Source organism: Oncorhynchus clarkii, chromosome 14, assembly GCF_045791955.1.
Source record: "Oncorhynchus clarkii lewisi isolate Uvic-CL-2024 chromosome 14, UVic_Ocla_1.0, whole genome shotgun sequence".
NCBI classification, from domain to species: Eukaryota; Metazoa; Chordata; class Actinopteri; order Salmoniformes; family Salmonidae; genus Oncorhynchus; species Oncorhynchus clarkii.
The window spans coordinates 6,497,501-6,515,000 of record NC_092160.1 but is presented as its reverse complement, the minus strand read 5'-3'; the positions used below and the strand labels follow the sequence as shown (position 1 = coordinate 6,515,000).

Below are 17,500 nucleotides of genomic sequence, written 5' to 3'. Positions count from 1 at the left end.
ATGTAGAAGCACGGTGACTAGGAAAAACTCCCTAGAAAGGCCGGAACCTAGGAAGAAACCTAGAGAGGAACCAGGTTCTGATGGGTGGACTGTAACTCTTAATGTAGAATTTCTGAATGAATGGCTAAACTTAACCGTCGAGTTGTTTCTGTTGTAACATTATCCCAAACCTTAACCCTTAACTTAACATTTCTGAATTAATGGCTAATGTCACGTTCTGACCTTAGTTCCTTTGTTTTGTCTTTGTTTTAGTATGGTCAGGGCGTGAGTTGGGGTGGGCAGTCTATGTTCTCTTTTCTATGATTTGGGATTTCTGTGTTTGGCCTGGTATGGTTCTCAATCAGAGGCAGCTGTCTATAGTTGTCCCTGATTGAGAACCATACTTAGGCAGCCTGTTTTCACCCTTGAGTTGTGGGTAATTATATTCCGTTTCAGTGTTTGCATCATTCGGGACTGTTTCGGTTTTCATTTTGATTCTCTTGTTCTTTTGTATTCAGTCTCATTAAATTATATTATGGATACATACCACGCTGCATTTTGGTCCTCCGATCCTTCCTACTACTCCTCCTCGTCAGACCGTTACAGCTAAACTTAACCGTCGAGTTGTTTCTGTTGTAACAGTGTCCCAAACCTTAACCCTTAACTTAACATTTCTGAATGAATGGCTAAACTTAACCGTCAAGTTGTTTCTGTTGTAACAGTATCCCAAACCTTAACCCTTAACTTAACATTTCTGAATGAATGGCTAAACTTAACCGTCAAGTTGTTTCTGTTGTAACAGTATCCCAAACCTTAACCCTTAACTTAACATTTCTGAATGAATGGCTAAACTTAACCGTCGAGTTGTTTCTGTTGTAACAGTATCCCAAACCTTAACCCTTAACTTAACATTTCTGAATGAATGGCTAAACTTAACCGTCGAGTTGTTTCTGTTGTAACAGTATCCCAAACCTTAACCCTTAACTTAACATTTCTGAATGAATGGCTAAACTTAACCGTCGAGTTGTTTCTGTTGTAACAGTATCCCAAACCTTAACCCTTAACTTAACATTTCTGAATGAATGGCTAAACTTAACCGTCGAGTTGTTTCTGTTGTAACAGTTTCTCTATACATCAGAGGAGCTCTCATCAGAGATCGATACACTGCAGTGTCCTGTCCTGTAAATGGGCGAGAGCAAGGTTTGATTACTGTGCAGTAACGCATCCCCCACACACATGCAGGCAAGTGCACGCAAACACACACACACACACATGCACACCCACCCACACACACACACTCACTGTCAAACACACACACACTTTGTCTGATCATCACTGTCCTGACACAGTGTCTCAGTGACTTGACACATATTCAAAACTTTTTTTGTTAGATGCCTACAGGGCGTTGTGTTCAAAAGGTATTTTTAAATACCAACCAACTGTTCAGAGGCTCTCAAAGCGTCTGAAGCTGAGGCAATGTTTTTACCATTATGACTATGTACTTCACACTTTCTATTTATCACTCTCGGTGTGTGTGTGTGTCTAAAAGTGTGGTGACGGATGCTTTAATTGAAGTTTACCCCCCCCCTCCCCTCACTCTCTTCAGTCTGGCCTCTCTCTCAACTGTTCTCTTCACTTTTCTACAGACACACACACACACACACACACACAATCTCATATCTCTCACATCTCATCAGTGATTCTTCCCCTCCCTGAAAACGCTCCTTTTATCCTATCTTCTGCCTTCCTTTAAAGACCTCTACCCCCTCTATCCTCCACTGTGCTTTGTTCCCATCCCTTTCTCCTCGCTCCATCTCCTCTTTTGCTTCAGTACCTTCTTCTCCTGTGTCTCCTTATGCATTCCCTGCACAGGATGACTCAATCTACACCACAGGATGTGTCTCAGTAAAGAGCATACAAGTAAACATCTGCACTGTGTGTGTGTGTGTGTGTGTGTGTGTGTCAGAGAGAATATCACTAGATAACATATATAACACTAGAGAAGCCGCCCTTATCCTCAAAGCCTACTTACTATATATACAGTACCAGTCAGAAGTTTGGACACAACTACTCATTCAAGGGTTTTTCTTTAATTTGACTACTTTTCTACATTGTAGAATAATAGTGAAGACATCAAAACTATGAAATAACACATATGGAATCATGTAGTAACCAAAAAAGTGTTCTTCAAAGTAGCCACCCTTTTCCTTGATGACAGCTTTGCATACTCTTGGCATTCTCTCAACCAGTTTCATTTCAATTACAGTTTTTTCCAACTGCTTACACACAAAATCTTTTCATGTCACACGATTTCTGAAACCTCTCACTCAAAGTGCAAAACTACACACCAAATATCCAGAAGCATAAGCTATTTCTCAGCCTTTGACTCAGTTGTCAATTGCATAAAACACTTTTTTTCAAAACACTACACACAATTCTCTACCTAAAACACAAAAATCTAACAGGAAGTGACTTGCTTTCCTTTTCCAAACACAACCAATCAAAGTGCTACACTTATTCACCAGGTGGCACACACTCCTCACATGTGCAAACACTAATAGCTTAACTGATCACTAACCAATCAGTGCTTTACTGTAGTATAAGCCTATAAATAGGTCAAAGGTCAGATGACCTGTTTTGAACAATGGATGCCAAGAGTGGACAGAGAGCAAGAGGAGTAGGAGGGAGAGGAAGGGGAAGAGGAAGAAGAGAACGAAGGCAAAGAAGAGAAGGAAGGAGAGCCATCTCTTATGAGATTAGGGCAACACTTGTTGATCATGTGATCAACCACGGTTTGACCATGAGAGAGGCTGGACTGAGAGTCCAGCCCAACTTGAGTCGATTTACAGTGGCGTCTATAATTCGAACCTTCAGAAATGAGAACAGGTATGCAACTATCTAATGACTATTTTAGCATTACAGTATTGTACTGTAAAATACATATGACTGCATAGTATTGCATAAACATTTGTAACTCTAAGCCATCCATTTACTGCACTGCATTGAATGAATGAGGTTGGTTATCATGCTGTACTACATTTTTTTGTACATTGTTTACAGTTCCTATGCTGAACACATGCTGTGTTTGAATTCTGTACAGAGTGGAAAGGCAAAGACATCATGGAGGACGAGGACGCTTGTTTACAGATGTACAAGAGACTGCAATTATAAATATGGTTTTGGCCAACAATGCAATTAGGATTCGAGAGATAAGAGGAAATGTCTTGAATAGTGACACCATATTTAACAACATCAACGCTGTCAGCCTGTCGACCATACAACGCATCCTCCAACGGCACCGAGTGACGATGAAACAACTTTACAAGGTGCCATTTGAGAGAAACTCTGACAGAGTCAAGAATATGCGACATGACTTTGTAGAGGTATGTATGCAACAGTACTTTCAGTACTTCCGACATACCATATTTACTCATCTGTATATCCTTTTGTCTGTTACAGAGAGTGTTGGAGCTGGATGCCCATGTAATTCGCCATGAATTTATTTACAGTGCCTTGCGAAAGTATTTGGCCCAGTTTGAACTTTGCGACCTTTTGCCACATTTCAGGCTTCAAACATAAAGATATAAAACTGTATTTTTTTGTGAAGAATCAACAACAAGTGGGACACAATCATGAAGTGGAACGACATTTATTGGATATTTCAAACTTTTTTAACAAATCAAAAACTGAAAAATTGGGCGTGCAAAATTATTCAGCCCCCTTAAGTTAATACTTTATAGCGCCACCTTTTGCTGCGATTACAGCTGTAAGTCGCTTGGGGTATGTCTCTATCAGTTTTGCACATCGAGAGACTGACATTTTTTCCCATTCCTGCTTGCAAAACAGCTCGAGCTCAGTTAGGTTGGATGGAGAGCATTTGTGAACAGCAGTTTTCAGTTCTTTCCACAGATTCTCGATTGGATTCAGGTCTGGACTTTGACTTGGCCATTCTAACACCTGGATATGTTTATTTTTGAACCATTCCATTGTAGATTTTGCTTTATGTTTTGGATCATTGTCTTGTTGGAAGACAAATCTCCGTCCCAGTCTCAGGTCTTTTGCAGACTCCATCAGGTTTTCTTCCAGAATGGTCCTGTATTTGGCTCCATCCATCTTCCCATCAATTTTAACCATCCATTCCCTGTCCCTGCTGAAGAAAAGCAGGCCCAAACCATGATGCTGCCACCACCATGTTTGACAGTGGGGATGGTGTGTTCAGGGTGATGAGCTGTGTTGCTTTTACGCCAAACATAACGTTTTGCATTGTCATCTGACCAGAGCACCTTCTTCCACATGTTTGGTGTGTCTCCCAGGTGGCTTGTGGCAAACTTCAAACGACACTTTTTATGGATATCTTTAAGAAATGGCTTTCTTCTTGCCACTCTTCCATAAAGGCCAGATTTGTGCAATATACGACTGATTGTTGTCCTATGGACAGAGTCTCCCACCTCAGCTGTAGATCTCTGCAGTTCATCCAGAGTGATCATGGGCCTCTTGGCTGCATCTCTGATCAGTCTTCTCCTTGTATGAGCTGAAAGTTTAGAGGGACGGCCAGGTCTTGGTAGATTTGCAGTGGTCTGATACTCCTTCCATTTCAATATTATCGCTTGCACAGTGCTCCTTGGGATGTTTAAAGCTTGGGAAATCTTTTTGTATCCAAATCCGGCTTTAAACTTCTTCACAACAGTATCTCGGACCTGCCTGGTGTGTTCCTTGTTCTTCATGATGCTCTCTGCGCTTTTGACGGACCTCTGAGACTATCACAGTGCAGGTGCATTTATACGGAGACTTGATTACACACAGGTGGATTGTATTTATCATCATTAGTCATTTAGGTCAACATTGGATCATTCAGAGATCCTCACTGAACTTCTGGAGAGAGTTTGCTGCACTGAAAGTAAAGGGGCTGAATAATTTTGCACGCCCAATTTTTCAGTTTTTGATTTGTTAAAAAAGTTTGAAATATCCAATAAATGTCGTTCCACTTCATGATTGTGTCCCACTTGTTGTTGATTCTTCACAAAAAAATACAGTTTTATATCTTTATGTTTGAAGCCTGAAATGTGGCAAAAGGTCGCAAAGTTCAAGGGGGCCGAATACTTTCGCAAGGCACTGTATGTGGATGAGGTTGGCTTCAACCTCACCAAAACCAGGCGCCGCGGAAGAAATGTAATAGGACAGAGGGCAATTACCAATGTCCCTGGACAGCGTGGGGGTAATATAACTGTGTGCTGACATCACTCAAAACGGGGTCCTCCATCACAATGCCACACTGGGTCCGTACAACACCGGCCATATGCTCACTTTTCTGGATGCAATTTACACAATGCTTGTCCCTGATCCAGATCAGGAGCCTGCTAGATTTGTGGTTTTATGCGACAATGTTAGTTTTCACCGGGCTGTTCTGGTCCAAAACTGGTTTGCCACCCATCCACAATTTGTAGTTTTGTACCTCCCCCCATATTCACATTTTCTAAATCCCATAGAGGAATTCTTCTCAGCCTGGCGCTGGAAAGTGTATGATTGCCAACCCTATGCCTGCATGCCGCTTCTCCAGGCAATGGAGGACGCATGTGGGGACATAGAGGTTGCCTCTGTCCAAGGTTGGATACGCCATGCTAGGAGATACTTCCCTCGATGTTTGGCAAGAGAAAACCTATCTTGTGATGTGGACGAAGTATTGTGGCCAGACCCAGGCCGGAGGAGAGATGAAGCGTAGCTTAGCACTGGTGACTGCCCCCCCCCCCCCCCCCCCCCCCCCCCCTACCAATTCCTGGACTGCCCCCCGGGACCCCACACACACAATTGAAATCTTTACAGTATTCTAAAGAATATACTTTTGGTTTACATATGTTTATGGTTTTGTTGTATGCTACTGTATACAACAGTAATGTTTGGCCTAATAAATATTTTCTGTTTCTACATTGTATTGGTGTTTACAGTGTACTTGTTACCCCTCTCAGCAGATTACTTTCACTGTAGAACATTGTATTGGTGTTTACAGTGTACTTGTTACCCCTCTCAGCAGATTACTTTCACTGTAGAACATTGTATTGGTGTTTACAGTGTACTTGTTACCCCTCTCAGCAGATTACTTTCACTGTAGAACATTGTATTGGTGTTTACAGTGTACTTGTTACCCCTCTCAGCAGATTACTTTCACCGTAGAACATTGTATTGAAATGTAGATATAAGCCTATGAAAGACCAAAGAGCTTTAGATTTAGAACAACAGTGTTTACATGGTATATCCGAAAATGTACTATTATGAAAGCCGTGTTTGTCATTTGATGCAAATGCTTCATTCTGACATGTGTTTATGGCATTTTGAATGCAGTGTTACATTTTGAAGGAGATGTGAGGCATTTTGCATTTTGTGTGTGCAGTTTTGGGAATTGTGTGTAGAGTTTTGAAAAAAGGAGACAGTTTTGAAAACGTGTGTAAGCAGTTGGAAAAAAACTGTAACAGGTGTGGCTTGTTAAAAGTTAATTTGTGGAATTTCTTTCCTTCTTAATGCGTTTGAGCCAATCAGTTGTGTTGTGACAAGGTAGGGAGGTATACAGAAGAGAGCCCATTTTGGTAAAAGAACAAGTCCATATTATGGCACGAACAGCTCAATTAAGCAAAGAGAAATGACAGCCCATCATTACTTTAAGACATGAAGGTCAGTCAATCTGGAAAATTTCAAGCGCAATAATTAAACTGGCTCTCATGAAGACCGCCACAGGAATGGATGACCCAGCGTAACCTCTGCTGTAAGAGGATAAGTTCATTAGCGTTACCAGCCTCAGAAGTTGCAGCCCAAAAAAATGCTTCACAGAGTTCAAATAACAGACACATCTCAAAATCAACTGTTCAGAGGAGACTGCATGAATCAGGCCTTTATGGTCGAATTGCTGCACAGAAACCACTACTTACACGGAACCCAAACCGGCTGCGCGCGTGCACTATCGTGCATAAATGTATTTCCCCCCGTTCCCACCGTGAAGCATGGAGGAAGAGGTGTGATGGGGCAGGGGTGCTTTGCTGGTGACACTGTCTGTGATTTGTTTAGAATTCAACAGGACAATTACCCAAAACAAACCTCAAGGCTGTGTTAGGGCTATTTGACCAAGAAGGAGAGTGCCAGAGTGCTGTATCAGATGACCTGGCCTCCACAATCACCTGACCTCAATCTAATTGAGATGGTTTGGGATGAGTTGGACTGCAGAGTGAAGGAAAAGCAGCCAACAAGTGCTCAGCATTTGTGGGAACTTATTCAACACTGTTGGAAAAGCATTCCAGGTGAAGCTGGTTGAGAGAATGCCAAGAGTGAACAAAGCAGTCATCAAGGCAAAGGGTGGCTAATTTGAAGAATCTAAATTTGTTTAACACTTGTTTGGTTACTACATGATTCCATGTGTGTTATTTCATAGTTTTCATGTCTTCACTATTATTCTACAATGTAGAAAATAGTCAAATATAAAGAAAAACCATTGAATGAGTAGGTGTGTCCAAACATTTGACTGGCACTGTATATAGTTCAGTAGCACCACGGAGTTGCATCTTCACTGTTGACGTTGAGACTGATGTTTTGCGGGTACTATTTAGTGAAGCTGCTAGTTGAGGACTTGTGAGGCGTCTGTTTCTCAAACTAGACACTAATGTACTTGTCCTCTTGCTCAGTTATGCACCGGGGCCTCCCACTCCTCTTTCCATTCTGGTTAGAGCCAGTTTGCGCTGTTCTGTGAAAGGAGTAGTACACAACGTTGTACGAGATCTTCAGTGTCTTGGCAATCTCACATGGAATAGCCTTCATTTCTCAGAACAAGAATAGACTGACGAGTTTCAGAAGAAAGGTCTTTGTTTCTGGCCATTTTGAGCCTGTAATCGAACTCACAAATGCTGATGCTCCAGATACACAACTAGTCTAAAGAAGGCCAGTTTTATTGCTTCTTTAATCAGCATAACATATTTCAGCTGTGCTAACATAATTGCAAAAAGGTTTTCTAATGATCAATTAGCCTTTGTTAAAATGATAAACTTGGATTAGCTAACACAACATGCCATTGGAACACAGGAGTGACGGTTGCTGATAATGGGCATCTGTACGCCTATGTAGATATTCCATAAAAAAATCTGCCGTTTCCAGCTACAATAGTCATTTACAACATTAACAATGTCTACACTGTATTTCTGATCAATGTTGTGTTATTTTAATGGACAAAACATTCGCTTTTCTTTCAAAAACACAGACATTTCTAAGTGACCCCAAACTTTTGAACGGTAGTGTATATACTGTATGTGTGTGTGTAAGCTTTGAGGATAAGGTTGGCTGCTCTATTGATAGTAAACAGGGTTCAAAGGTCAGGCTCAGTGGTTTATACACTTGCTGGTGATGCAATTGTAAAGCAAGACATGGCAGGTCAGGACACACATGGCAGGACACATACACACACACACACACACACACACACACACACACACACACACACACACACACACATTATATTGTACAGTAATAGGGACAAATGTGTGTGTTTCGACTAATTATGTTCTCTGCTGCAGCAGGTGTCTGAATGTCTGTGTGTCTGAGGAATGACTATTCCAAAAAAATTAACTACAGAGAAATGACTTTAAATACAGTTAAACAGTCCAAGTCCCACGGCCAAGTCTCTCATGACTCACACTCAAAATATTCATATTCTCAATATGCCACTCTCTCTCACACAGACTCTCGTAAGATGTCCTTGCCAGACTTAATTTATTTATTTTTTTAAATTCTGTCAAAATATTTATCTGCAGAAACAGTATCTTTCAGAAATGAACATGCACATACTGTATGAACTCATGTACACTCACGCAAACCTTCACACACCCGTCATACTTCCTGTCATGGGAGACATGTTGCCATGATAGCAGTTAGTAAACAATGGTGTCTGATGCTAGCACCCCTCGGTCAGAGGCTAATGAGGTCATTAGCGCTGCTTGCTAATATATGAACGACGTCTCACAAGCCTCCCAGACATGCACAACCTGACACCTCCCACCCGGGCACTTCCATTCTTAGAGAGAAGCTAAAAACATTAATTATATGTATATATAAGTATATACCGGACTCTGACATTGCTCGTTCTGATTATTTTTTTAATTTTATTTTTTATTTTTTTTATTGCTATGTGCTACTGCACTGTTGGAGAAACACAAGCATTCCACTGCACCTGTGAATAAAATCAGAAACTGAACATTTTGTGTGTGTGTGGTGGAGGTGTCGCAAATGGCACACTATTACCTACAGTATATAGTGCACTACAACATTTGTGTAGGCCTACTATAAAAGGACATCATGTCTAACCTTAATTTAACTAGGCAAGTCAGTTAAGAACAAATTCATATTTACAATGACAGCCTACCACGGAACAGTGGGTTAACTGCCTTGTTCAGGGGCAGAAGATCAGATTTTTACTTTGTCAGTCGGGGATTCAATCCAGCAACCTTTTGGTTACTGGCCCAACGCTCTAACCACTAGGCTACCTGCTGCCCCATGTCATTCGGGACACAACCTGGGTATTTTCCACCTGGAGTGGAGAGAGTGATTATGGAGTGATATGAAGGCATTGATCCAGTCTGCAGCCATGCAGCAAGTGAAGTGGTACTGGAGCTTTAGTGGTCTCAGCTAAATCAGCCTCTTCTCTTCTTTCCGCAGAGTGAAAAAGAGATGGACGGAAGAACTGCTATACCCTTCTTCTCTCATCCAATGAAGAACTGAATCACATGCTCATTAATGACCCAGAGGTACGAGGACCAATCGCCAGACTGAGTGGTGACGTCATACCAGTGACAGAGGCAGAATTGGGACCACCATGGATTCTATGGCAAAAAAGCATCAGTACTCTCACACACTGTAACTCATACTCTCCCTCTCTCTCTCTCTCTCTCTCTCTCTCTCTCTCTCTCTCTCTCTCTCTCTCTCTCTCTCTCTCTCTCTCTCTCTCTCTCTCTCTCTCTCTCTCAAAAACACTCTTCACACTTGGATAAAACAGAGACCAGTAACTCATCTCTCCACTCAGATATAAGACTGCCTCCCACAGCTGTGATGTCACAGAGTGGCTCCTTCTCTTCCAGCTCCTCTGGGGGCTGAGCCGGGGCTATGGGTAGAAGGGTGGCTGATCCGACCAATCCAGTGCCTGCACTCGGGGTGCCCCTGGCGGGGGGGCGATGGGGTCCGCTGTGCAGCGTGGGGGTGCAAACCTCCCCTGGCCTTAGGACCCTCCCGTCAATCAAACTCAACCAGCCAACCAGTACGCAGCACCCAGAGACAAGGAGTAACAACCATGTCACCACGGTATTGACCATGTGTAACTCGTGCAGCAGTAGCGGCAGCGGTGGATTTGCCGTTTCCAAGGAGAGGAGTCAGAATGCGATCAACAGTCTGACACAGGATGACATGGGGTCACAGGGGTCAGGGGGCGGGGTCTACTGTCAGATCAAAACCATAAGGACCAATCCCAGGGAGTCTGGTCACAGGTCCAGCGGGAAACGGACGTCTCGATACACCAATGGGAGTGTGGTTGCCCCTGAGGTGGTGGGTGGGGTATGTACTGAGGGTGCCGAGGGGAACGAGCCAATCAGAGAGAGGAGGAGGGTCCAGTCTCTGAGAGGGGAGGAGTCTCGCCCTGTGCTGAGGTCAGGGAGTGTGTCTCATTCTGTGAGCTCTCACGCCACGCCTCCAAGGCCCTGTAGAATGATGACATCATCGCCCCGTCTCTGTGGAACCTGCGGGCGGAGACAGTCCCAGGCCCCACCCACTTGCATGGCAACTGCATGCCGCAGGCGAGCGGCCAGCAAGATCACAGAAAGCCAGACCCTCCCAAATCCTCCCAGGAAACAGTCCAACCAGAACCGGAAAGACTCCCCTGTATTGAACACACACACACACACACCACCAACCACACACAAAGCTATGAAGAACACTCAAACACAAACTCAGACATTGCCCTCTCCACACACAACCCAAAAGACACACACGCTCACGAAAGATTCACCTGTGCCCACATGCTCCAACACTAAGGATACACAGCACACACATACAGACCCAGAACCCAGTTTACCCAGGTTACATCAGAAAGAAACACACACACAGACAGCAGATACACACTCACACACCACAGAGAAACACACATCTAGGCCAAATAAATCCACAAGAAATACTCCAGCTACACAGCCTTTACCGGACAAAAACACGTCATCTGACAACCAACACACACCACCAAACTCATCTACACAAGTCACCCCCAAGCCACCACCCCCAGTCCTCCTCATAGGCAAAAAATCCTCGGCCTCTGCCCCTCTCCCACCTAAAACCTCCCCCAACCCCTACCACACTGTCCAGGTGAACCCAAAACCAGCACCGCCTGTCCTTCAGACCCAACCCAAACATACACCCCTCACCCCACCCCTGCTCTCCAAAATACCACCAGCACAACCAATCAAAAAAGAAGACTCCAAAACCCCTGGCCAATCAAAAGATGCAAATGCTCTGCATGCTGCCCATGTGGCCCCACAGTGCAATGGGGCACCAGGAGGTATGGCGGGGATACCAGGTGGGGTACAGGGGTGTGTGTCGGGGGGCCTCCACGGGCGTCTTCACAGCGTGGAAGAGAGTCTGCTCTCCAACCAGGAGAAGATCAAAGTCCTCCTCAATGTTATCCAAGACCTGGAGAAAAGCAAGGCCCTCAGCGAAGGGTGAGAGAGGGGCGTGTGTGTGTGAGTGAGAGAGTGAACGAGTGAAAGAGAAGAGAGGAAGATGAAAGAGAAGAAGCGAGCGAGTGAGAGACTGAGTGTGAAAGAGATGGAGAAAGGATGTATGTGAGAACGTATGGGAGTGCCTTTGAGAATCAACTCCAATGTAAAACTGGCATGCTTTCAACTTGGTAATGCACTTTAAGGTCATGGGAGTATTGCAGGGGCTGTGATGTACTGTATGCAGAACGTTATTGCTGCAGTGTTACAGAGCACGGCAGAACACCCACAGGGATATGTGTACAGAACACCTTTCTAAACCCTGCTGTATAAAAGTAAATATCAGTTCTTGCCTTTGTGGTGTATTCAGCTGCTCTGCCTCTGTATGCATTATATCATATGGTCCATATAATTACAGGCAGAACTTCTTCCTTATGTCATGGCTGCTCCCTCAGGCTTTAAGGTCAACATAAGTTATCGACCTCTCTCCCTCTCATTCAGTTTCCCTCTCCTCCTCATTTCTATCTCTCTCTCCTTTCTCTCCCTCCCAGCTCTCTCTCTCTCCCTCCCTCCTCTCGTTCTCTCCTTCCGTCATCTTGTTCTCTCCCTCCCTCATCTCCTTCTCTCTCTCCATCTCTTTCTCTCCCTCCCTCATCTCTTTCTCTTCGTTTCTACATCTCCTTATTTCTCTCACCCAAATCAAACACTCTCCCACGCTCTCATTTTGGAAATTGTCCAATTTTCTACTTATTCTTTGTTCCCATTCTACTTTCTCCTTATTCACATTCATTCTTCTACTTGAAGAATGCTATTCATCTCTTTTCACCTCCACCCACCCCCCCGTTATCTCCCTCTTCATCCCTCTATCTTTAATTACCACCCTCTCTCTTTCCTTCTCTCCTGATATGAATCACTTCTTCCTCCATAAAATATAGAGCTGACTTCTCCTCCGCTCCTCTCTCCTCACCCTCTGTCCTTTCACTATATTCCACTCACCTGCTACCTCTGTTGTCAATCAGTACATCGCTCTCTCATCTCTTTCCTGTCACTCTGTTTTGTTTTCTCTCTTCCATCACTGTCTTCTCACCTCTCTGTCCCCACTCTCCCTCTCACCCCTGATCCCCGACAACAGACTGCACCCCCTCTCTTATTTCCCCTCTCTCCTCTCTGTCCCCACTCTCCCTCTCACCCCTGATCCCCGACAACAGACTGCACCCCCTCTCTTATTTCCCCTCTCTCCTCTCTGTCCCCACTCTCCCTCTCACCCCTGATCCCCGACAACAGACTGCACCCCCTCTCTTATTTCCCCTCTCTCCTCTCTGTCCCCACTCTCCCTCTCACCCCTGATCCCCGACAACAGACTGCACCCCTCTCTTATTTCCCCTCTCTCCTCTCTGTACCCACTCTCCCTCTCACCCCTGATCCCCGACAACAGACTGCACCCCCCCTCTTATTTCCCCTCTCTCCTCTCTGTCCCCACTCTCCCTCTCACCCCTGATCCCCGACAACAGACTGCACCCCCTCTCTTATTTCCCCTCTCTCCTCTCTGTCCCCACTCTCCCTCTCACCCCTGATCCCCGACAACAGGCTGCACCCCCTCTCTTATTTCCCCTCTCTCCTCTCTGTCCCCACTCTCCCTCTCACCCCTGATCCCCGACAACAGACTGCACCCCCTCTCTTATTTCCCCTCTCTCCTCTCTGTCCCCACTCTCCCTCTCACCCCTGATCCCCGACAACAGGATGCACCCCCTCTATTATTTCCCCTCTCTCCTCTCTGTCCCCACTCTCCCTCTCACCCCTGATCCCCGACAACAGGCTGCACCCCCTCTCTTATTTCCCCTCTCTCCTCTCTGTCCCCACTCTCCCTCTCACCCCTGATCCCCGACAACAGACTGCACCCCCTCTCTTATTTCCCCTCTCTCCTCTCTGTCCCCATTCTCCCTCTCACCCCTGATCCCCGACAACAGACTGCACCCCCTCTCTTATTTCCCCTCTCTCCTCTCTGCTCTTCTACCCACTCCTCTACTTTTTATTTCTCATCTTCTCTCCACTCTACTCCTTTCCTTCCTCTCTCCCTCCCTCCCTCTTCTCTCTGTCAGTTCCTCTTGGGTTGACGGCTCACTATAATACCAAACTAATCCCTCCCAGATTATGATTTAAGATACGCAATTCATGTTTCAGGGGCACAGCAAGACTCACAACAACAGGATACACTTTGTTCCTCGGTGGCATTTGTGTGTGTGTGTGTGTGTGTGTGTGTGTGTGTGTGTGTGTGTGTGTGTGTGTGTGTGTGTTTGGCACAGTGCTAAGTTAAAGTTTTGGTGCTGTTTTTAAGTTTGTGTCTTGTGCTCCCTTTGTTTCTGTGTGTGAATGTGTGTCTTGTCTGTTTGTTTGGGGGGAGGGGGGGGGTAGTACTAATGACGCTCTCCTGTGTGCTCCTCCTCATCCCGATGTTTGCGTGTCGTTCTTGTTGTCGTCGTTGTGTTAGGCGCTGCTCTTACAGAACTGGACAGGATATCAACAACTGCCCCACCTGTCAGAAGACTGCCTGCATCATATACAGGTAAAACACCTTCCTGATACAACATTAATACTAATACCTTTTCACTTCTCAACGTCACTTATTTTTATGTATCAAAATCCACATACAGGTACACTTAGCTAATATAACAGTATACCCAACCCGCAGTCTACGGTGTACACTCGAACCACTAGCAGATGGCTTCAGTTTCAGCATCACGTTTTATGAGTTGTATGTACAGGATTTGCATCGCTGTATTACCGTCCAATGAAAATGCAGGCTCCATCTTGACTATGCAACAACAATAATAAATAATAAAATATAAGAATACAAACATAAAGTAAATGGCAGTAGAATAGAATAAAGATTGTAGCATAATTATAATACAGGAAGGCACAATTTATACAACAATATTTAAATGAGTATTGGGGATGGGGGGGTGGGGGGGCATTGTATAAACTGAGCAGCATATTAAGAGTCTGGTAGCAGTAGTTGAGATATGTGTGTGTATGTCTGTGTGGGTGTGTGTATGAGTGAGTGGGTGTGTATATGAGTGAGTGCATGTGTGCTAAGGTGTGGAGAATCAGAGCAGGTGGTCAGTCCAGTTCAGGTGTTCAGCAGTCTGATGGTTTGTAGATAGAAACTGTCTCTGAACCTGTTGGTATCAGACCTCATGTTCCGATACTGTCTCTCCGACGTTAAGGGAGAGAACAGCTCGTGACTGGGTTGGTGCGTGGGATCCTTGATAATGCTGTTTGTATTCTTATATTTTATTATTTATGGGTGGGAGCACAGTCTCAATGATGTACTGGGGCGTCTTCGCCACCCGCTGGAGGGCCTTGCGGTCGTGGACGGAAAATTTGCCGTACCAGGCCGTGATGCAACCGGTCAGGACGATCATCCTTTCACCTACTCTGTGTCCCACAAAGACACGGCAGTTGGAACAAAAATCTCAAATTTGGACTCATCAGATCAAAAGACAGATTTCCACCAGTCTAATGTCCATTGCTCGTGTTTCTTGGTATTTTTCTTATTGGTGTCCTTTAGTAGTGGGTTCTTTGCAGCAATTCGACCATGAAAGGCCTGTTTCGCACAGTCTCCTCTGAACAGTTGATGTTGAGATGTGTCTGTCACTTGAAACATTTATTGGGGCGGCAATCCTAGGTGCAGTTAACTCTAATGACATGATTCTCCGCATCAAAGGTAACTCTGAGCCTCCCTTTCATCTGGCAGTCCTCGTGAGAGCCAGTTTCGTCATATTTTTGGGACTGCACTTGAAGAAACTGACTGACCTTCATGTCTTAAAGTAATGATGGACTGTCGTTTTGAGCTGTTCTTGCCATAAAACGGACTTGGTCTTTTTCCAAATATCTTCTGTATACCACCCCTGCCTTGTCACAACACAACTGATTGGCTCAAATGCATTAAGAAGGAAAGAAATTCCACAAATTAACTTTTAACAAAGGGACACCTGTTCATTGAAATGCATTCCAGGTGACTACCTCATGAAGCTGGTTGAGAGAATGCCAAGAGTGTGCAAAGCTGTCATCAAGGGAAAGGGTGGCTACTTTGAAGAATCAAAAATATAACAACTATTTTTTGGGGTAACTAAATGATTCCACGTGTCACTTCATAGTTTTGATGTCTTCACTTTTATTCTACAATGTAGAAAAATAGTAAAAATAAAGAAAAACCCTGGAATGAGTAGGTGTGTCCAAACTTCTGACTGGTACTATATATACAAAAGTATGTGGACACCCCTTGAAATTAGTGATTCGGCTATTTTAGCCATAGTCATTGCTGACAGGTGTATAAAATCAAGCACACTGCAACGCAATCTCTATTGACAAAACATTGGCAGTAGAATGACCTTACTGAAGATCTCAATGAATTTCAACGTGGCACCGTCATTAGATCACACCTTTCCAACAAGTCAGTTCGTCAAATTTCTGCCCTCCTAGAGCTGCCCCAGTCAGCCAGAATGTAGTGCCAACTGTAAAGTTTGTTGGAGGAGGAATAATGGTCTGGGGCTGTTTTTCGTGGTTCGGGATAGGCCCTTTAGTTCCAGTGAAGGGAAATCTGAATGCAACAACATACAATGACATTATAGACAATTCTGTGCTTCCAACTTTGTAGCAACAGTTTGGGGAAGGCCTTTTTCTGTTTTATTATGACAATGCCCTCGTGCACAAAGCGAGTCCATACAGAAAGGGTTTGTCGGGATCGGTGTAGAAGAACTTGACTGGCCTGCACAGAGCCCTGACCTCAACCCCATCAAACACCTTTGGGATGAATTGGAACACCAACTGCAAGGCAGGCCTAATCAACTAACATCACTGTCCGACCTCACTAATGCTCTCGTGACTGAATGGAAGCAAATCAATGCAACAATGTTCCAACATCTATTGGAAAGCCTTACCAGAGGAGTGGAGGCTGTTATTGCAGCAAAGGGGGGACCAACTCCATATTCATGCCCATGATTATGGAATGAGATGTTCGACGAGCAGGTGTCCACATACTTTTGGTCATGTAGTGTACCTCCTCCCTGTAGGCTGATTCGTCGTTGTTGCCTATCAGGCCTACAACCGTGGTTGTTGGTGTTGTGCAAAGCCACGCAGTCGTGGGTGAACAGAGAGTACAGCAGAAGACTAAGGACACACCCCTGGGGGCCCCTGTGTTGAGTCCATATGCAGGAGGTGTTGTTGCCATTCCTCACAGCCTGTGGTCTGCCCATCAGGAAGTCCAGGATCCAGTTGCAGAGGTGTCCAGAATCAGCATTCTCACATAGATGTTCCTCTTGTCCAAATGTGTTACGGCCCAGTAAATAACGATGGAAATTGCATCTTCTGTGGATCTGTTGGAGTGGTAGACAAAATGGAGTGGGTCAAGTGTGCCTGCCATGCTGACCTTGATGTGGGCCATGACCGGCCTCTTGAAGCACTTCATGATGACCGAGGCGAGAGCAACGGGTCAATAGTGATTTGGGCAAGTCACCTTGTTTTGTCTTGGGCACTGGGATGATGGTGGTCTCCGTAAAGCGGGTGGGGACTACAGCCTGGGACAGGTTGATGATGTCCCACAAGATGCCAGCCAGCTGGTCAACACACACTCTGAGGACACAGCCAGGGATCCCATGTGGGCCGGCGGCTTTGTGAGTTTTAGCTCTTTTTAGAGTTTTTCCTCAAGTCAGCCTCGGCGAGCGAAAGCACCTGTTCGACCGGAGCGGCGAGAGTCCTCCTGAATGGCTCAGTATTGTCTGCCTCGAAGCGAGCATAGAATG

At 44.8% G+C, this 17,500-nt stretch overlaps 2 protein-coding genes across 2 annotated transcripts in view; one reads left to right on the top strand and one right to left on the bottom strand.

Annotated features, from left to right (window-relative positions):
• LOC139366186 (dedicator of cytokinesis protein 2-like) overlaps window positions 1-17,500 on the bottom strand; it is a 155,079-nt gene that overhangs the window by 65,456 nt on the left and 72,123 nt on the right. The gene's annotated exons all lie outside the window — the stretch shown is intronic.
• Window positions 9,987-17,500, top strand: part of LOC139366111 (protein INSYN2B-like) — a 13,717-nt gene continuing 6,203 nt past the window's right edge. The window contains exons 1-2 of the mRNA XM_071103213.1: window positions 9,987-11,702; window positions 14,188-14,262. Coding sequence (XP_070959314.1) covers window positions 10,108-11,702; window positions 14,188-14,262 — 1,670 coding nt within the window. The 5' untranslated portion in view covers window positions 9,987-10,107. The remainder of the gene's footprint in view (window positions 11,703-14,187; window positions 14,263-17,500) is intronic.